Raw genomic sequence first — 22264 nt, forward strand, 5'->3', positions numbered from 1 at the left:
TATGCAAAGAGTGCAGCTCCGCGGCAGCAGCACTCGCCGTGGAGAGAGCGAGAGAGGGAGGGGCAAAAAGTCCTGGACAATGGCGGCTTGCGTTCGGCTGCCCGGAATCCGACTCGCGACGATTTATGCGACCTCGACGACGACGACGACGGCCCACCTCCTCCTCCTCCTTTCTTCCTCCGTCTTTTTCTCGTTCTGCTCTCTTGTCTCGCGGGGTCCAACCCTCTCTCGTCGTCTCTTCCGTCGACCGCCACTCGAGGCGCATTCCCCCGGACAAGAATCCCAGGGTACGAAAACCACCAAACGCTCCATCGACTGGTATCGTTCCTTGGGAATCCACAGAGTAATTCGATCTCGTTACCAACCCTTTCACCAGGGGGGATGGATTATCTTATCGCCTTTGGGATTACGTAAGCGTGTGAGAGGAATTCCGGGCTCTCGAGGATCAACGGATTACGCCTACGAATCGCTAGGTCCCAGAGTCCATCTCTTCTGGACCAGTTTGATATCCGGTAGCCCAGGAAATGGGGTGTTCAATCGATGTTGCGAAGTTGCAGCGATCGATCCAGTACCAATGTAATGCTTTGTGCAAATGGTATGAAAGAGGACTCTTGAATAAATAGAGATGGCTTCTCTGAATTTCCTGTATGCAGAGAACAGTTCTCGATACCGTTTACCTAAACACAGGACTTTTGAGATTCATGGTATATTTGGTGGATCAAATATTGCGACTCTCGTATACACAGCGGGGAGTCGAGACGATATAGTCATAAATTATCGTTCGAGGACCGCGCCTAAAAAACCTTTTCACACCTGTGAGAATTTTACATAGGCTTCGATAAGACGGATACTCTGGAGCTTCGATCAACTTTCTAAGGAAACAATTTTGCTTAAAACACACATATTCACAAGTTATTTTATGGGTGGTGAATCACATCTTTTCTACAGCAAGAAATTATTTTCACCGCGGCGATACGATTGCATATACAAAATTATTGAATAGAATATTTCTATCACTTTAATACTTCAAACTAGAATGTACAATCAGTCGTTTAGATCGATCGGTGTTACGTTATCAAATTAATATTCGTACGCGTTTGCAAGACGTGAAACATGCAGATAAATATTTTTCCCCGGGATACTTCGATAATTCAGCTTTAATAAGTTTTAATTAACAGGTGTGAAAAGGTTTTCTAGGCGCGGTTCCGAAACGATAATTTATGGCTGTATCGCCTTGGCGCCCCACTGCTTTTACGAGAGTCACTACATTTATTCCACCGAGTATACCATGAATCTTAAGAGGTCGAAATTAAATTATGGGAGGACTCGATGAAGTATCGAAAGAGCGATTTACGGGAATCAATGTAAATAGCATCGACCTGAATCCTTTCCTGTATCGTTGCGATGAATCTCTTTCACGTTTCTTCTAATATCATTGAAATATTAAAATTGACCATTTCTAAAAACGCTGGTCGAGGGCACTCGTGGTTTCCAAAACCCGATTATCTCCCGACGACGCAAACAAATATTTCCTCCCGGCGATTTTGAAATGATCTGGGAACGAAAGGGCGAAGAATTACGCTCGAATTCCAGGGACGGCTGTTTGGAAACGTCGCGCTGGCCAGGATCGCAGGACACCTTCGCGATCGAAAGCTCGGGATCGAGAAAACTTGGGAGCGGCCGGTCGTTTCGCGGATAAGATAAAACTGGTCGTCTCTAGTCGTCGCGACGATTCCCCTGTCCCCCTTCTGGGTCCCCCCGTCCGTCAGGTACCATAAACTCGGACGTAAAATGAAGCGCGTTCCTCACTTTGTCGCCAGGTTTTATGGAAGGATCGTGCGGTCGTCCGTCCGTGCGCGATCTCCGGGGCCCGGCCGCCCAATAAGGCGTTCGTCTACGTTGCTTTTTAACTGGCCCCTTCGGTTTTTCGACGATTCGCGCGCCCCGCGTAACGACCCGGCGCTGTTTTTCGTTATTTCCAGAGGAGAGCGTTCCTGTCAGCTTTATCGGAACAGGTGCTCGTAAAGCTGGCGGTAACGTCTTCCGGCGCTGGTTTTTCGGTACGACGATCTGATAACGCCCCGGCTCGATGTTCCGCGATAAATACGAAATTAATGAATTCGGAGTTAACGCCGCGACGCGAACCATCATCGTGGCAATAATTATGCAAATGTGCCCCCGTAGCTGCTTCGAAAATTTTCGATAGGGACCGGGATGGGGGGGAAGAGCGTTACACGCCGCGCGTCCCGTGCGCGGAACGAATCGGGCGTCGTTCGTGACGCGTCATACCGTATCGAAACAGGTGTCGCGGTACGCTCTCTCTCGCAAAACGAATCGCACCTGTGCCGACGATCCCGGGGTCCCCGAGAGCCGCCCGTCCGACTTTAATCTGATAATCTGATTGGCTGCCGTGTGTCAAATATTGTGGGCCCGAGTGCCAGCCAGTGCCCGATCTTCCGCGCGAACAGGTTCCCCGCGCGGACGCGTGGCCGATTCACCGTGCCCCGATCCCGAAATCGCCCCGATCGATCCGATCTCTACGGGAACGACGACTTTCGCCGCGAAACCCGACACCCTTTCGAGCTTGCGTTACCACCGTTAAGTCCCTATCAACGTCCGATTACGTCCGAAATCGAGTCGTGACTTTCCTTTCGGAAGCCCCGTCCTCCTCGAAATTAAACAAACTGCTTCGATACCCTTTGACTGCTATATACTGGCACCTATGAGCGCTCAGTCGATCTATTTATTATGACGCCGGTTGAATAAATAACCACTCGGTCATTTTGTGTCCTGTGGCTTATCCGGGCGTTTCGCGACAACGAGGCGGCCCGGAGCTCGCCCCGCGAATCGGGGTCAGGATACTTTTTAACCCCGGTAGATATCGCGGCCTACGTTTCCTCCGCGGAGCCCTCTCCTCCGTTGGCGATCGCGTGCGAAGGAACGCGGCGAAGAAAGAGAGACGAACGGAACGCAGGACGATCGAGCGCTCCGCGAAAGAAGAGATCCGTCCGTCCCGGAGCGGCCAGAACGACCAACGGAGAAAGAATGGGAGCGAAAGAGAGATAGAGAGAGAGAGAGAGAGAGGGTCGAACACACTCGAGGTTCGCGCATTGATATGCAACAGGCTGCATATGCGGGCCATGGCGGGCGAACAATACGACCACCGGTAAGGCACCACCGTGTAAACTATCCACCATTCTCGAGCCTATAACGTAGCGAACCGTGCCGGTCGATACGCCACGAGACACTTTACACGGTGCATCGGGTATATGGCGCGGTGAGCGCAGGTCGTGACGCGCCGTATCTTGCATCGGATGTACCACCAGTGTGGAAACACGGATACGTACCTCTCCCGCCTTCGCCGATCCCCTCTTAGGCTCACCCAACCCTCCCTGGATCCGCGACCTTACCCTCCTTCGCGTCCTCTCCCCCGTCCAGGACCTTACGTTTCCTCCACCCGCGCGTGGCCCACCTGTTTCGCCCCGACGATACATTTTCTGACCTCCCTGGGGTAAGCCAGCGAGATAGGGGAGTGCGTCGATAGCGCCACCTATCGCCCCCCTCTCGTGGTTTCGAACGCATTCCTTTCACTTGCCAACTTCTCACCGACGCACAGTACAATGATCGTCTATTGGAGGAAGACGAGAATTTGGAACCTGGGTTGTTGCAGGATAGTCTTTGCTAGTTATGGTTGCTCATATTGAAAATAGAAACTTAGTCTGCAACAGGATGAATATTCGAACCTTCTCTCCGTACGATACCCAAGTCACTAAAGAAGCAAATTCACGTCGTGGCCTAAACATTCTTGGTAGCATGACCGTTCTCTCAGTGGGAGTTGCAAAGCGACTACATCAATTCGAGCTCTGTTGTAGCTGAAACAGGTAGACGTACAAAGAGGCCTGTAACCAGTGTGAATACATATGGGCTTGCAACTCGGTATCGTGGCGACAATCCAAACCCAAGTTTGTGGGTGTACTACCTTGTGCTTATCCTAATCTTTCGTCCGGGATGCTCGATTCCAAAGCCTCGCGTCACGAACTCCCTACCGTCTGCATTTTATTCTACTCAACTAATCCTCGAACTATCCAAAGTGACTAAATCTACAAATCTTGTTTGCTCGAGGATCTTTAGCGGATTCCTAATTACATAATGCGTAACGTAACGTAATCTCCGGTGGATTCCAGCAACGGAATCCACGTTGGAGTGTTTGTCGAAACATCCCGAGGGGCTAGCGTCCCGTCGAAACGGATACCGCGTTCCTCGCAGCCATTGCGCGCACAATAGACTCCCTCGTATGATTTACATGCCGTCGGTTCCCCCGTCGACAGAAGAAAGAGGGATACAGGATACCCGGGCTCTGTCTCCACGTATACGATCGCGCGGGCCCTGGGCCCTCGACGTAGTTGCACGTACACCAACACGTGGGCGTTCGCTACGTCGCCGCCAGTTTTCTCGTGACGCGACTATGCTAACGCGGTAACGCCGCGCGTGGAATACGTTTCCGATGCATTCGCTGGCCACCGTCCGACAATCGTACTTTTCGAGGCCCCGATCCGACGCAACGGACCACTGAAAATCCTCCAAACGACACGATCTTTTCGCCATTACGATCCTCGCGTGATAGGGATTCAGTTTTTTAAATTTCGTAATGGAAGGTCAAGTCACCTACTAAACGAATCCTACTAAAATCCCCATACTTCCAAAGAGTGATTTCGAGCTTCCTTCTCAATCGAACATTTATCTTTTATCAACGTATCGGGACTTACCTGACGACGAAGACGCACCAGCGTCCTTCACGCCTCCTACGATGCTGTTCTGCGGTACGGTTTCCTTAACCGTGACCGTGTAGCGTGGTTTCTCGCAGCTGGCGATCCTGTGTCCAGGGGAGGACGTGGTGATTCGAACTTCTGCGTCCATGATGCTCTTCAGGCCAGCAGCATCCGTTGCAGTCACGTTCAGCTGGTGTAGGTGCGATCGAGACAACAAGCTCGGCCTGGCCACTTGCAGCTCGCCGGTGTTGCGATCTATGTGAAACACTCCCGCCTCGTTTCCGTTCGTGATCCTGTACGCGACTTGTCCGAACAGTCCAGCGTCCAGATCCGTGGCAACGAGCCTCAAAATCGGCCCCTGTATCGGGCTGTCGCTCTTCAGGGTGACGTTGTACTTTCGCGGCTCGAAGACCGGACGGTTGTCGTTGACGTCCGTCACTTGGACCCTCACGATGGCCACGGTGCTCAGGCCACCTGCAACAGGATTAGATTTTTCGATAAATAACAATATCTTCTTACGCGGAATTTATTATTTGAATTTCATCCAGTCGTCAGGGATTTTTCGAACAAGATTAGAGGCTCAACGTGTGACAGGGGGGAAGTTGGGAAGCACTGTATGTAGAACTGGACGCGCGTCTCGGGGGACCAGAAGTGCGACCCCTAGCGATTATGTTTATTTCATTCTTGCGCGAAATCCTCTTATCGAGCCAAATAATGTCGGGGTATTAGCCGACGTAGAGAACGAATCTACGGTGACTCTCGGAGCCGGTCGACATAAATCACCACCGCCCCGTGCCGTTGCCTTTTTTCGGAGCCAATCAGACTCCGTACCACCTTTTCGCCTCTCTCTCTCTCTCTGTTCCCCGCGCGGCAAACTTCATTCCTTCCGTTTTTTCTCTTTCACTTTCTGCTTTCACCGTCTCCTTCCCTGCCCGTTATTTCGACGAGTTTATGGTGTTTCTCTCTTTTTGCGCGCCCGCGCCTCTGTGTCGACGCGAAGAGTTCTTACACCCCCGGTGCAGGGTAATGCGCTCGGGGTAATATTTCAAGCGAGAGGAATCTCTCCGGAGCGAGACTTGGCTCAACGCCGCTCTTCTTTTCTGCCCGCCACGGTTTTCGACCGCAATTTCACGCAAGGATCGATCGATCAATATAGAGATAATAAAGATCGGTCGTTGCGACGTTACAATCAGCGGAGGAATAATTAATCGATCGTTGCACGATCCAAGTTACAGTTGCAACGGAATCACGTCCCACCATTGTTTCCCCTTTCAATTTTGGAAGTGGTCAGTTTGTTAAGATACGAAGTATAGCAATCTTTGTCGTTAGACTAAGTGTACGACGGCGTGATCTCGTGTCTACTGAAGCGTCTGACACAAGTGGGGTTAACCTAGTTAGGCGCTACGATTACGATTCCTTAATTGCTCGTTTAAAGTCTAATACAGATTATTATCATTATCATTATTCTGCTTGATATAGAAACTACTGTAAAATTACACTCGAAGCTTGCGAGGTAAGGCAATTGTAAGAGTCTGGTCTGGTTTCTCATGCTACCAGGCCAACCCCAAGACCGATGTTTCTTCCTGGCCTGTAAGGCCCGGCTGGCAAACCGCGAGCATACTTTGTTGTTCGGTCGAGGAGGATCGAAAAGAATGGGAGAAAGTCGTCTGATAATTTCGTTCGCGCGTTAAAGTATCGCCCCGATCCGTGGACGAGTGATATACGGTCCGACGAGGGAAGTAATAACGCTCCCCCAACGATCGGTATCCGTAAATCACGTTATTCGTCGGGGCCTAATCGCGCTTGCACAGCGATTCCTCTTCCTTTCGTCGAACCCGGACGGTGGCCAGGGATTAATTAATCGACGCTGACGCGGCCGCGAGGCGAGGAGGGCGCGAGAACGCGATAACGCGGGGCTCCTGGTTGCCCGAGCTGATTTAGGCGAATCCCGACGCAAGTGTTAATATTAAAGACAGTATGTAAAACGGGTAATCCGATGTTTAAACGGTTTACACCCGTAACTCATAGTAATATATGGACTCGGCCGGCGCGGACCTCGGAGCGCGACGAGATTTATAGGCACGAGTGTCATTGGAGTCATGCGTCAAGGGCCCAGAGGGCCCCACCTTCCCCCCACGTTTCCCCGCTTCTCCCTCCCCACGCGTCTCACCGTTCGCCTCTTCCCTTCTCCCTGTCCCTTCGACCGGAGGACCGAAAAGAACGACGAACCCTTCGGCCGTCTCTCCTCGTCGTGGCATCTTCCGTACGACTTCGAGGTATCGAAATGCCGATCTTCTGGGGCCTCTGCGATACTCGGCCACGCGAATTCCCTTCGAAGAAATGCACCCCTAATTTCTCTATCGAGCCGCTCCACTCCGTCGTCAGACGTCCCCCCCCCCCCCCTCTCCCCCTCTTCGTTCCCGCTCTCCTCTACACGACCGAAACGATCCACCGACATTCCACGCGCATCCGGCCCTCGAAGATCGATCAAATTAACGATCGAATAAAACCGAGCATCCGAGACGCGGATATCGCCGTGTTGCCGAAGGATGCCGCGCTTCCTGGGACGCGCCCCGAGGGTCAACGACACCGCGACGCGTATCCCGATAGCCCCGCAAGTCTTAGGCCCACCGACCCCTTTTAATTTCACGCGGTCGATCGTCCCCGGGACAAGTCCTTTTCGACGTTCAACCGGCAGAGGATACGGTGCCCCCGCAAGATTTATGCGGCCCCGGTCCATCTCAGCGGTGCTCAACCACCTCACTTCAAAGCTATTTTTTAAATTTTTAATTTAACCCCCAAGTGGATCATTGGGACCTCTGGACGAGTTTAAACTAATATCGTATAAAATATGTCAATTGTAATTAAAGGAAATTTACCAATTTGGTAAAAATCGACGTTAAGTAATATAACTCAGTCGAGATTGAGATTGAGCACTTGCGAGAAAGACAAGAGCGTAGCCCTCTGGTGTCGAGACGTTGAGGTAACGAATTTCAACGAGGTAACAAAAATCTCGAGACTCGAAATTTCTATTTCATGGGAAGAAGGGAATCTACTCGACATTATTGTTGCAACGGGAGTAAAACTGGCTGGGTAGGGCCCTGATAGCGGTCGTGTTATCCGACGGGCGATCCGGCCGCGATAAGGTTCCCATCGAGTTTTTAAAACCGCCGCGCTGACAAGCCCTCGGAACGAAACTGAAACGCGGAAAAATGCGCCCGGACAATGATCGTCGGTGGGAGTTAAGTCCGAAAGATTTATGACGACGGTGTCAATAAAGTCACCGCCAGTGTCGTCCCGTGGCTTTCAGGAAGTTGCCGCAACTCCGGGCCGCGCCTTTCTTTGTATTTCTGCACGTTGATCGTAGGACGTGCATCAAGATGCGCGAACCGTTTCGCATGTACGCCACGTAATGCGCAATTTCCAGAAAGAAGATAACATCGAGCCTTGGTCCCTGTTTCGTCAACATCACAGGCGACACCCGGAACCGAAATCCCCCGACGTTGTTCGTTTCCTCGTCCCAGGCTCCTCCGGAGTAAACGCGTTTAGGGTGACAAAATCCTGGGCAAGATTCAACGCTATTGCTTCTTGCGTATAATAAAATTATGGTCTTGAAACCCTTGTTCGAGGGATCTTCGGAATAAACGTTGATTTACAGTTGGTGAGATAAACTATAGTGGTTGGAGGAAAGTTGGTTAATAGTTTGACGAAGTCGGGTGTTTGAATATAAGAGATGGTAGCTACTAGTTTTGTTTTGACGAGAGCTAGGATTTATGCAGAGTGGATTTGTCACTCGTTCGGATATAAATGCATCGCGAAACCGGTGCTGTGGACGTTTGCGTTTCTAAGGTGATTAAACGCGGGGTATAAAGAAAAATATTTTCCAGGAGATTTCCTCGAAGTTGTGGAAAAGATACTCCGATTGATTCCGAAAGAAGACGTTTCGGTAGACATTTCGAGATATCGCGAGGATGAAATTCGACGCGCGTTTTTCGGATTCCGCATCGCGCCAGCGGTCGTTCGAAATTTATTATTCGCGGCGTTGGCCATCGAATACCCCAGGGGCCGGCGTCCAGTGTCTAGCAACAGCTCATCCGGTCGCTTCTACGCTCGAACAAAGTGGCTCCGAAGAAAGTCTATCCGCGTATCGTCCAGCCATTCGCGGATCTCTGGCTCGATTCAAAGCGAGGCCACTAGCAGGCAATAATTATCAGCCTGGCTCTGCCGTTATCCGACACCATTAGCGCGATAGAATAGCACGTTTAGACTATCCGTTGCTCTCTCTGTTCCCTATCGACTGGAAATTACTATATTTAAATTTTTGGTTATTTCTTTACGAGACCAGTGTTTGTAAGATCTTCTGATCAACCATGAAACGAGCTCGAATCATGTGACGTTCAGTTCCATTTCACTCCCAAAAATCTCACAGAGCATCGACAAGAAACGCGTTAGTGTTATTTGGAGAAGGCTTATGTCATCGACTGGTAAGATATTTCAGCCCCGAGCATTAGTCGCTCGACTGGTTCGGTGGATCTATCCGGCATAAAATCTTGCCGTTTATCGTGAACGTCAGCATACGTCCAAGGATGTACCGTACGCAGAGAATTTTCCTGATAAACGTCGATCGAGGTTTTCGTCGGGGCATAGCAATCGCGAGGCTACGTGGATGTCGATTTCGTGGCTAGTAATCTTACACTCGAGTACCTGGGTAGCCCGTGGGGTGTTCGAGTTAGCTCGGTCGACGTCCTGAGTCGTCAGCAGGTGGTATAAATCACGCGAAGCCGGCTCGCGTGGTACGCGCGCTGCTCTCCCGTCATATCCGAGCGGTACTATTGTGCCGATGGTGTCGGTGAGCCTGGTAGCACACCGAACAATCGTATCGATAACGAGCGACAATTATGGACCGGAGTTCTGCTGTTTGCAAAACGGCGTGAGGCCCAACAATAGACCTTCCCCTGCCTTTACTCCTCTGCTACTCGGTCCACGGGCCTCTCCTTTTCCCACCACTTCCGTTCCGGGCTCTAATTACCCTATTAACCCTTCGACTACGGTCGATTTTGACGCGGGAAACTTTGAACAGGTTGAACGCTCACAGGCGCTTTTAGTAGTCAAAGGGTTAACACCGTTTCCTGGTCTACCACTTTTTCAATGTGACTGGCGCCTCTGATGCATTCGTTCGAGTTTTCCATAAGATCGTCAATCTCCTGAACCTTTCCAGGCCATTCTGGAGGCTCTAGAAAATGAGAAAATGGGGTAGACACCTTCCCCGTGAGTTTCGAAGGTTCCTCGATGGGGGACGATAAAGGCTACCTGACGCAAGGGGTGAACGACGACCTTCCAGCGGATCAATGGACTTCAGTCATTGTCCTTAGGTTGGTAAGGGCAGCCTGGAGACTGTTGAAAATGGGCACACACCGCGTACACCGGCGACATAAATCATACACCCCATTATAGGGCTACTAGATCCTGGCGCGGTGATAGCTAGGCTCTCTTCCCCCGTTCCACCGACGCCGGCTCCCGCGGTCGTTTCTTTTTCTTCCCGTTGCCACGTTTCCACCGTGTGTGTCGCGCCACGCCGTGGTTTCTTCTTCGTTCTCGTTTCTGCGTCTCTCACCTCGCCGCCGCGAGAGAGATAAGACCGAGGAAAAGCATTGTTCGCGCGGTCGCTTCTTTACGGGCTCCTATTTTGGTCACGGAAGATTCGTTACGGGTACGCCAACGCTAATCGATCGACGTATCGGGCGAAAGTTACGAGATACCTCCGTGAGTTCAACGGTCCCGATACCACGACACTTTTTCCCCCAACGCCCCGTGAAATAATTGTATTATTATCGAACGGGGGGGCAGTCATATTCTTCGAGATCGCGCCACCTCCTTTTTACAACTTCTTAACACACCACGTCGTACTCCGAGCAACTCGAAGATAATTGCGTTATTTCGATCTCTGAGAACAAGCATCATTGAAACATCCGAAGGTTACGTGACTTAGAAACCTAATCCCGGGTAAATTCCCCGAAGGTCGGGCTATCCGGAGACATTCTTAAAACGCGTTGACGCTGACCACGTGAAATAATTGCGCGAGACAATTTGCTTCGGATGTTGTCGGGAGCCGGAGCGTTTAATTCGCCCTCCGCGGATCGAAGTGAATCGTCGGGGCGAACGGGAATTTAAAAGGTCCAAGGATTCTTGGAAATTCACGCGCTAAAATACCTGTTCCGCGGTAAGAAACTGTCGCGACGGGGATTAACGCGAAGAAAAACGGTGGAATTCGTTGGGAGGTATTACGACTTATGGTCGACGCAGAAGAGGGAAAGAGAGGCGGTAATCGGAACGGATGAATAGAACCGATTACTTCATCCTATCCAACCGTGGAAGACACTCCATCGAGAGAGATGGGCTACGCAACAATTTCATAAAACGAAATTTAACCCTTTGCACTCGACTTTGCACCCCCTTGAAGTGACAAAGAATTTAGATGCACCCTCTAAGAAAATACCACGATATTATTATTTTAAAGTGGTTATATAGAACAAAATACATAAGAGGAGAATGTAAAAATTTCAGCACCCCCTCTCGATTTTTCTCAAAAGTTCGTTTTATGATTTTTAATAAATTTGTTTAGTTATTACTTATGAAACTTTCTGGGATATAATTCAAAGACGCTTACCTCTGTCGGTGGCGATGACGGGTATCTCCAAGTACGGGGCCGTTTCCCTGTCCAAGGGCGTTCTGACGCAAATGTCACCTGTGTCGCTGCGCACCATCAGCTGTTCCGTCTCCACCCTGCCCGCGGCTAGCGTGTAATTCACCATGGCGTTGACGCCGCAATCGGGGTCGGTCGCCTGCACCTGAAACGGTCGACATTTTCAAATTAATCGTCGCGTCGTTAAGTAATTGCCGGGTGTCGACGCGGGTTGAATAAACAGGGGGACGCGCGCAGAACTCGAGGGTATCGATTAACAACGCGGGGATTCACGAGCAAGGAGCCCCCGAAAACCGTCCGCGGCCTTCTACGGGGTCCCCGCGGTCCTCCGAAGCGATTTGTTTAATTTCGTTCGACGTTCCTGAAACGGGATACCCGCGGATCGTCAGGGAAGGTGGTCCCGCTCGTAAATGGCGGACCGGGTGACTAATTCAGGAGTGGCCCACCTCCCCCGGAGAGGATCCGGGGACGTTATAACGACGGACGCGGGGGCGGTGATGGACGCCTTCGTGCTCCCAGCACTTGTTATTTACGCGACGACGAATCGCCACCTCTCATCCTCGATGGATTGCATCCCGCGGAACCATCGAAGATCGCTTTGGTTCACTGTTTTATTATTCTCAATCTCCATGTCTTTCCTAAATTTTTTCCACCGAAGACAACGAAGACAAACGTTTAAAGATCCCTAGATGTCGCGTGTATTAGCTGGTACGAAATTTTGTGGACCAGCGAATTAAAGAATCGAGTTTGAAGAAAGCGCGGAGGCGCGATCGATGATCGATGGCGCGGATTCGGTGGCTACCGGTCAGAAATTCTGAAAGACGGCGACGGGGAGCGCGATTAAGCGTTGAAAGTTACGAGAATCGCGATGTAACTTATTCATGGGTTTTCCTCGGCGAACAAGCGCTCGAACATACCATCCGCGGTCCGAGAGAGAAGCCCGATCGAGAAAGGCGAGGAAAGACAAAAAGGAGGCGACGGAGGCTGCGTCCGAACGCGAGAGAGACAGCAGATAATAAAGCAGGAGTCCGCGAAGAATGATTTACTGGCAGCCGGTCGAATAACTTTCCCGCCAACACTGTTGCCACCTTGAAGAGGCATTGCGTGGTATCTGCGGCTCGCTGGGGCCCCTAGTCTCCCGGACGAGCGGCCCAGGCCACGAGAAAAAGGTTAAAGACTCTAAAGAAGAAGAGGAAGGAAGAAAAAAAAAACGAAAAAAAGGAACGCGTCGACCGCGGACGGAAAGAAATTTGTTGATCCCCCCTCGAACCGGCCGTGGAATTCGCTATTCCTTTCCGTGGAGTGATTTGAAAAATTCAAAAGGAACGATAGAAAAAGCGGGCCCCGTCTGGTTTCGCTCTTGTTCGTACGATCCGGGTGCTAATGAACGATCGTCGAACGGTAATACCGCGTCGATGGTCTTCGATCCCTTTTGCCTGTCGTCGACGCGTCTTCGTTAATCATTCGCGTTAGCCACCGTTTAATCTCGCGTTCGCGTCGCCTATTACGCGGACAACCAGTTTATGATTCGAGAAACGATGCCACGGAGTTCGCTGTTCGCTGAATTATTAAGCCAGACGCGCGATACGGTTCACCGTGGGCACCGGGTATCCTGTTACGAACACGCTGTTCACAATTTTCCCAGCTAATCCAATAACTCATGATCGAGCGCGACGATAGTTTCACTTTCTATCGACAGATTAATTCTCATTCGTTACAATATACGTTACGGTTTCGCGTCCTACGAATCTGCATAATTTTCCAATTTAGATTTGCATTCCTAAATTGCATTCTCGCGTGTACCTATCTCCGCTCGGTTATCAGATAATCCCCCTCCCCTCTTGAGTCATCGCGAATTGCTCCTTTGTTGGAGTCACCGTTTTCGTCTCGTTCAGTTTCTTTGTATGTGTTCGTGGTTGCAAAGAGGTTGATTTCGAGGTAACGCAAACGGAAATTCAATTGTATTCGAGTTATAATTCATGGACGATGGGGAATGTTAACACGAAAGGGAGAAAGCATGGCCTCTGCTGACCACCGCTTATATTTCTGAAACGTGTATTTCGAAATTTCAGCTGTTCAAGAGCGAGAAGGCAAATGTGAGCTTTCCACTCTCAACCCCCGCGAGACGATTCGAAATAACTTCGTGTAGTTTCGAAGAATCGAAAAAGAGGGCACGTGTCAGTTTGTCTTCATCGACTCCCCAAATACTCTACGAGCTCACGTACGCGTGATCTGGCACAGTGTGAGAAAGTGGAATGAGGTGTCCCCCGGTGCACCCGGGGCTCCGTCTGGCATCTCTGGTTTTACCTGTTATTCCGCTGCCCCGGCGAATGTATACCACGCGATGCATTGTTCCGCTGGTTTTGTTGCGCGCCGACCTTGCGGGGAATATCGATTTCAATCGGGGTGTATACGGAATACAATCCGCCGTGGGTCTCCTTCGAAAAGGCCGTGCAACGTGCACACGGGTCTCTCTTGAATACCGGCAAGAGCACGAACGAAATACCTTGCTCCCATTGCGAGAGAATCGAGACTCTCGTGTTTTCAAAAAAACCCCAGTGCACAAAGGCCCTCGATAAACGTGGAAGGGATTCTATCGAATTTCCAATGAGTTTCCCCTTTCCGGATTTGCGCGCAGAAAAGTCCTCTCCGCCCCCTCTTCTTCTTCCCTCGAGCGTTCTCCGCGAACCCTTTCAATACGATTCGCGCAAAGGCTAATTCTTTTCTCGCCTTTTGTTCTCCTTTACCCCTATTCTACCCCTTTGACTCCTTCGTGAATTGTTAAATAATCAACGACCACAAATTGTTCTTATACGTGACACCATCGAATTGTGTAACATTTTTTATTTTATATATTGTAATTTAAATATATCTCGATGATATATTTAAACGCAGCAAACCAACAGTGGACGTATTAATTGTTAGGAAAAAATGTCGCTGCGCGTAGTGGATGTGTTATTTCACGTGGACTTTCGTTGTTTTTCCATCGCGGCTGATTTCGCGCCGCACGACAGCGGGACGCGATCGAAGCTGGAAAGCCACAGCCCGCCCGTTACAGGTACAAATTGTCCAGCTACTAAAGTTATCGCCGTAAATCGCGGATGACTCGGCGAACAGCATCTGGTATGTCGTGTTTTATGTGCCTCGCTGGCGATGACGATACACCTCGACGCCGGCCGTCGCTGCGATAGATGGCCCCGCGATTGACCATTCTTTCCGATGGGTCGCGCTCGAACGCGTGGCTGTAATTGCGCGATCCCCGCGTATTCCCGTGAACGAGTCGACGGAACGGACGTAGGAAGACAACGAAGACCATAAAGTCACCTTCATGGACGACACGCCTTCCTATGATTCCAACTGACCCCTTAACTTTTGCTTGAAACGTAGACAAACTGTAACGCGTACCATGAAACTATGAAACTAGGTAAGACTTTCTGATGAAGATGAAATATATTTTAAGTAATATCAGAATCGAAAGAACTCTGAGATCGACGCGGGACCGAGAATCGCGACGAGCTGTTCTTGATTAATGCGAGCGATTCAACGAGTTAATAGCGCCGCATTTCAGTATTCCCTTCATAAGGAAAAAATATTCGTTAATATTGTATGAAATTCCCGCGCGTTAAGCTCACCGAAAGGCCTCGCATTCCCTGGGGTCAACGGTGCCGCGCACCAGGCATCCGCCGTGTGTACGCACCGCGGCCGCGATACAACGATATTTCATACGATTATCCTTCACATCGTTGGGTTACTAAATCATCCCCAAAGGCAGTAGTATCTTCCTTTGAGCGGTCGTATAATCCTCCGTGGCGATCCATAAAACCGAAACGAACTGGAGCGCCGATCGTCCCTAAGTACGCGCTTTGCGTCGCTCCGAAATATTCCAGCGTCCCCCCGCGGCGCGGGATTTATGTATTTCGTTTCCGGCGCGGACGTCTCATTAACGCGGCCACAATATTATTATTATTATCATTTACTTTTTATCCCTCTTTATTCCGCGTACTATGTAAAGAGTCCAGGCTCGGGTAAATTCTCTCGCAAACCGAGACTCATTAGTATCGTTATTACTCGCTGTGAACCCAGGAACGGGGTACATAATAACTTAAATAGTAGCGCGAAAGTATTTCAAACTCGTTTGAATCGTGGTAATGATAATACATTAACGAATTTTAATAAATATATAAAACTCGTAATGGAAACACGGGGAATTAATATATGAGACAGAGAGTGAGGAAATGGACTAATCCTGATTAATTAACACGGGTCGTACCCACCGCGCTGCCTCGATCGTCTATTCACTGCTCGTTATTAGCCACGTGTTTGTGAAATTCCAGCCTCGCGTTCCGATGCAAATCTCTATCCTCCGGAGTCGCGATCTATCTCGATAACGGGAAGGATCGCGATTTACCCGCATTCAATGGGACCTATCGCGGCTAACGATCGAGGTATACTTGACGGGACAAATATAGCGATTTCGTAAAAATCGCCGGGACGGTAGCGCCCTTGATCCCAGGGTGTCAACGATTTAAATCGAAACTTTGCTCTTAAACGAAATCCCTGGTCTCGATTCGACTTCCTCTACCTCAGGACACTTCTCCAACTCCTTTTAACAAGAATCAAATGTTGTTAGCTAGGCTATAGGCTTCTAATCATCGTCTACTCGAGAACTGTCGTTGAGCTCCGGATCGGAGGACTCTAATCGTCGTCCAGAGGTTGCATAGCGCTGTTCTTCCTCGTCCTTGCTTTCTGCCAGCACCCTCCTGGACACGGGTGAGCGGTATCCGAGGGTTTTTCTCGGTCGGTCGGGTCCTAACCCCCCGTCGTCCCGATGCTTTCCGTTGGTCGTGCGTGCGACCACGCGGGCCGCCGGTTTTTGTCAGCTCGAGCTCGACAGATAGAGCTGTTCGTCGAGTAAGCCGGGAAGCCATCCTCGGTATTCCCGGCTCGCCGACTCTCTGATGGACTGACAGTCCTCCACCGATGCCACGAGCATTCGCCCGCGATCCTTTCGCTCTTCCTACCTATCCGTGGAGTTCTTCTCGGTCTCGAGCATAGAAGCCTTCCGCGAACTCCTCCAGCGCGAGCATCGACTTGCACTAGCACGGAATAGCAAAAGAAACCTTTTGGAACACGCTGGGAAATCGATACTAGGCCTGAACATTCTAACATCAGGAAATTTTCACTCGAAACGAACGACGACCACCCTGGTTTCGAGGAATTTTATATACAATACGCACGGTGATAGAATGTCTCGAGGTTCATTATATCGACGGTTAATCTTTGCGTGCATCGTGTTGCCTTTTGGGCAACATTTTACCATTCCCTAATGCAGCAGAGGAGCAACATTTACGCGTGTACGAATGCGTTTACGCTATCAATGTACGAAGCAACGACGTAAATCAGGCGTGCCTGGTTTTCGCCCGGGGGCCGACATGCAATTTTCAACCATATTGCCGGACCGCGGATGTATAATTATTCCTGCAGCCGTCAAATATATTTTAAACGCCGTTACATCGCGAGAAGAGACGCGTAGCTATTTAAAACCAGTCGCTAAACTTCGATATTAGCCCGTTTAAAAAAATCAAATATTTAGTGCAAATTGGACCATAGTCTGTTCGTCCTGGGTTAGCGACTCTAAGGGCTCGTATCGAGCAGGGGATTTCTCGCGGAGAGTGGATCGCGACGATTCCAGGAAACACTCGTTCGCTCGTTACGGTACGGAGTTTTTATCGGTTGTAGTCGCGTTTAAAATTCCTGTCGTTTGCACGTAAGAGCGCCTAATTGCGCGACCACGCGATGCCAGTGTCCCGCGCGCACGCGAGCCTCGGCTATCTACGAGGGACACCGAGAAAGAGAGAGAGAGGATCGGCGGTTCGAGGACGAACCGGAAGTTTCGTGGGTGGACGACGGCCGGCTACGCGCCACGACCCTTTGTCACGCGAATTGACATGCAGGAACGACGCCCGGGTAGCCGTCACGTGAGTCACCGCGGGTGTGCGACCGCACAATTAGCTGGATGCGTATTCCGTTTGCATAAATAAATATGCGCGTGTTTGCCACCTCCCTCCCACCTCCGCCCGTCGGTTCCAGCCGCTGCTCGACCTCCTCGCTCGGGCTCCTGTCGTCTTTCTCTCGTTTCGCCGACGCCCGGCGTCCTTCTTCCACCGCGGGGCGGCGCGCTTCCTTTCTCCGTTCCTCCCGGTTCCCGCGGTGTGCGTGCGCGCACGTAGGCCGCAAATAGACGGTGAAAAATCGCGCCGGGGCGAAAGTAAGAAGGAAACGACCCTCGAGGAGGGAAAACGAGAACCACGAGGACGAAGAAGAAGAATAAACGGAGCGGTAAACTTCGTTCTGTATCTCCAAATAGAGATTCGTGCTCGGCAGACTAATTGAAATACGGATTTTTATCCGACCGCGGGGGCACAATAACCATTACGCGCGAGTGTTGCGTGTCTGGCCACGGGAATCCGCGGTTTTATGCGTTCGACGCTCCGGTTTGCACCAACCGCGGCTCTCCCCCCTCGATAGTAGAACGTTTAAAATCACGCGGTAATTGCACTCGCGGAACCTGGGAACCTCGTTGAGAAAGAAATTAAATGGTAATCGAACGGGGATGACGGGAAGTCGTAGAGAGCCGTCGAAACGCGATCGATGACCACATAGTCATTTGGATCGTTTGTAATGGTGGTTTTATGGTTTTTGGGAGTTCCTTTATTTTTTAAAGAATTGACAAACGTTGGAAAAGTCTTAACGAGGGACGGAGGCGCGAGTTTTCCGAACTAATTACCGAACGTGTGGCGAGTGGAGGTCCGGGGGCTGAGGGATCGGTTATAAAACGTCGCCGACAAGAAGATAATCGAGCCCGGTGTCCGAGGGTACACGGTGCTCGTCTCACGGGCGCAGTTACAGCCGGTATACACGACGTACGGTACTAAATGTCGTGAGCGGTACCGAGGCCGGTACGACGCTTTACATACGAGCTCGCAACAGCACACCGCGGCAAAAGTGACCGCGAAGGGAAGCAGGAGGAGAGAGGAAGTCCGCACAATGCTACCAACCCGACGAACTCTATAGAGCTGTCACTCACTGTTGCCCGGAGAGTCGGTTGCGAGAGCCAACTCGACCGTCTCTCTCTTGCACGCGGTTACTTGGCGTTTTCCGTCTCCTCCTCGTCCTTCGTCCACCGGTCCTCCGGATCTTGGCTTTCCTCCTCCCTGCCGTCGCGTCTTCCTGGATTCTGCCACGCGAAGAGCCACAACGGGTTCATCGACGTTGATTTTCTATGGAGTTGGATAAGGAATATCGGAACGTCACGGATATCACGCGGCTTGTACGGCCTGTCGATGATCGCGCCACCAGCTTGCGTTTCCGATACGAATCGAGGAGAGCCGTGGTTTCACCCAAAAGTATTCCAACTTCTCTCGCACGAAAGGTACTGAAGTTCTATGGCGTTTGGAAACACCTGGGGGATCTCCCAGAACCGTCTCTTTGCAACTCAAAAAGGCTAGACTATTCCTAGCAGTGATGTGTCAGGAGATGGATCCTCTAGATTACAGGCTCCACAGCTTGGGTGCTCCTAGTTTAGTTTAGTTTTTTATTTATCGAGTTTCGAAAAATTGTTTCAGAATAGAATTTTGTTAAGCCCATCATAGAGTATCTGTAACAAACTCTGGCAGAGAGTTTCGCGACGAAGAGTCGATAGTTCCCAGCGAAAGGAGATTGTGCCCCGCGATCGAACGACTCGGCGACGTGTCCTCTGGCCCCTGTTCCCCGCATGAAAGAAGAAGCTGTATGGGACCTCCTCTTAACCTTTGCTCTCGGGGTGCGTGTTTTTGCCGCGGAGCAGCAAGCCGAGAGGCAAGTGGAACCGGGGCCCCCGGCGGGTCGGTGGCCGGTAATTGCGATGAGATATGGCGGCCACTTCTCATTAAAATAGTTTAATATGTATTTGTCAAGCTATCACCGCGACGTATGTCCGGCCATTCGTTATTCCGGCCCTTCTGCCCCCTCGAAGCTCACCCGGCCGCGCGGGGATGGTCACCGCGGGACCGGGGTTTATTTTTCGCAAATTCGGCATTCGGCTAATAGCGGCAGTTTGTCTCGTTGTCACCGGTACCCGGGGATCGTTCACAGAAATTCAACGCTACGTACACGATGCGACCCGCCGCGAGGAACTACCGCGCCCTCGCCAGCGATTTATCGTTTCCCCTTATTTTTGGTTAACCATTACTTATCATAAATCGTACGCTTAATTTTTCCGAATTACTATCGGACTTTCGAGGGATCCTCCTAAGCCACACCTAAGGTCGATTAGCCACCTTCACTTTAGTCTTTTGCTAATTCTTTCTTCCAGGAGTGGCTCAACGAGCGAATTCACATGCCCATCCAATCTGGAGAAATGCTCTCTGCTTCTTTTATTGATAACGATGAATTCAAATTGAGCGCAATATCGTGTACTCGATTCATTCCAAAACGTCCAAGCATCCGGCGATAAAACGATTTTAAACGCCGACGTCGGTTCGCGTTTGCAACGTTTCTATCGTGTCCCGAGTCCGGTGCTCGTTACGATTTCCCTTTCGATCGGCAAACGAAGGGGGCCCCCATTACGTTTTCGCGTCGTCGCTGCATTACTGCGCGTGGCACTTCCCTGCTACTCACGGATACCTCTTGTTTCTCCCTTTATCGCTCCTACCTGCTCTCATAACCATGCGCGAAGGATACTAGGGTGCAGAAGAACTCGTTAGTAATCTGCTTTTACAATCGGTCGGTATATACGAGCCGTGGGCGGATGTCGACAGTTAAATCTGCAGTTTAAACGCGCGGCTCGTTGCACGACGGCGCGCGTACGTGTGCGCGCACGTAGGACGTTTTTATGCGCATTAACCGAGTCAAATCTGGCGTACGGGGCCCCGGTAATTGGAGTTCTCCGCGTTACGGGATTGCAACGCGACCTTGGCCAAGGCGCGAAACGCTTATTCTCGCCACGGCTAGCCGGTCGCAAACTATCTCGTTTCAGGTAAAACTACCAGTAGCCGACCGCTGCACCGCCAGTTAACGCTTTGAAAAAAAGAAACCCCCGATGACCATATTCGTAATATGAAAGTGTCAGAAAAAGGGACCGATAAGAGTCGTTACGATCGAGCGTACTCGGAGTCAATAATCATCGAGCAATCTTCCGTAGGATAGAAAACTCTTCGTGATCAGATACTAGATAATAGTACTTTAAAAGACCGCAGCGTTGCAGCCCTTTTTTTCGAAACCGTCGTGTGACGTTTCAATTCCGAAGGAGGGTCGCAAAGTGGACGTCCGGCCGATAAAACCGTGCCGGGTCGCGCGAACTTATCGACGAAAGGCCCCCGCGAGTAACTCAGACTTTTACGAGAGTCTTGAAACGCGCCACATCTCGAGCGCAGGTCAGAAAAAAAGACTCGTGGAATATAAATACTCGGAGACAAAGAAGAGCGAGAGGAGCTCGCGGCTCGAAAGACCAGTTTATTATTATTCGGCAACCGCCCACGCGTACCCGTTCTCTCGACCGGTTGCCCCGTTGCCCGATTCCCGTCCTCGGATTCCGCGTTCCTCCGTTCTGTCTCTTGTTTCTTCCTCCTCCGGCCGTTCGCTTGTTCTCCCTTCTCGGTCCGCGACGTGCCTTCCTTCGAGGGAAGCGACTCGTGGAAAAGCAACTGTCGGCCGAGCGTGCCGCGCAACCATCGGCGGGTTAAGAGAAAGGTCGTCGATTAAGATAGCTGTCCGGTGTTCGTGGCGTGCCTCCTATAGTCCTTCTCTCGCTAGGCCTTCCTCTTACTTCCTCCCGTCCTTCTTTCCGATCGGCCGTCGTCGCTTCGCGTGGTTTGTCTCAATAGAATACGATCTACGAACCGGTCCACCGACACCCGCTACTCCTGCCACCCCCTGCTCCCCTTTCGACTTCCATTCTACTCTCGATCGCCCGCGATAACGATACCCCCGCGAGTTTTCCAATTCCACCTATTCGTACCTCACCGTTACGGGGAATATGATAATTTCAGAGACGAGTTAAGTTTCGTTACAACATCCGGAGACCTATTTGTGAAATTGGCAAGGAGGCAAATTTTGCTCATTTATGCAATTCAGGACGCAGATCTATCTACAGAACAATCTATCGAAGTTTAAGGAACGAGAGTACAAGAAATTAAGAGCCATTAAAAAGCAATCTTGAGCTCGTAGGACGCGACGCGCGGAAGGCTCGAAGGGATTGCGCGATTCCCTGTCCCCTGCTCCGCGGGTCTTTTACTCTCCCGTTTCGGAGGGCATTACTATACAATGTATTAATTGTCCCCGATACCGGGTGGATTCTTCCAAGTGTCTAGCCGCAAAAGGAACGAGAGGAGGTACCGAATGATCGATGCCCGGTTGGATTTCCGAGGGGGTCCCGGAGTAATTGCGCGGCGACCGTCCCGGGCAATCCGCGATCGTGGAAGGCCGTGGGGCGATCGGCTTGGCGCAGCGGCCGTGGCAAAAGAACAGCCGGATAAACGAGATCGCAATAATCGATACACCTATCCTCGCATTAAAGGATCCCCTTGCGCCTTGTACGTCCGTCCGCGATATTATTGATCCTGCGCACGCAATCGGCCGTATCCCATTGCGATTTAATCGATCGTACCGATTAATAATCGCGTCTCTGAATAACCCGGCCTTTTCTCTCTTTCCTCCGCGCCTCTCGCCCTCTGATCCCTTCCCGTCCGGTGAAAAATCTACCCGCGTAGCCGCCGCCGGTTTCCCTCCGCTTCTCGACCACTTGGCACCCAAT

At 50.9% G+C, this 22264-nt stretch overlaps 1 protein-coding gene across 1 annotated transcript in view; it reads right to left on the reverse strand.

Annotated features, from left to right (window-relative positions):
• Positions 1-12573, reverse strand: part of LOC122396797 (protein dachsous) — a 71067-nt gene extending 58494 nt beyond the window's left edge. Inside the window, exons 1-3 of the mRNA XM_043395483.1 lie at positions 12538-12573; positions 11437-11617; positions 4767-5243 (exon numbers count right to left, since the gene is read on the reverse strand). Coding sequence (XP_043251418.1) covers positions 4767-5243; positions 11437-11617; positions 12538-12573 — 694 coding nt within the window. The remainder of the gene's footprint in view (positions 1-4766; positions 5244-11436; positions 11618-12537) is intronic.
• Positions 12574-22264: the final 9691 nt, after the last annotated feature.

The sequence above is a fragment of the Colletes gigas genome, unplaced genomic scaffold (genome assembly GCF_013123115.1).
Source record: "Colletes gigas isolate AHSC1104 unplaced genomic scaffold, ASM1312311v1 Colletes_gigas_Sc00001, whole genome shotgun sequence".
NCBI lineage: Eukaryota > Metazoa > Arthropoda > Insecta > Hymenoptera > Colletidae > Colletes > Colletes gigas.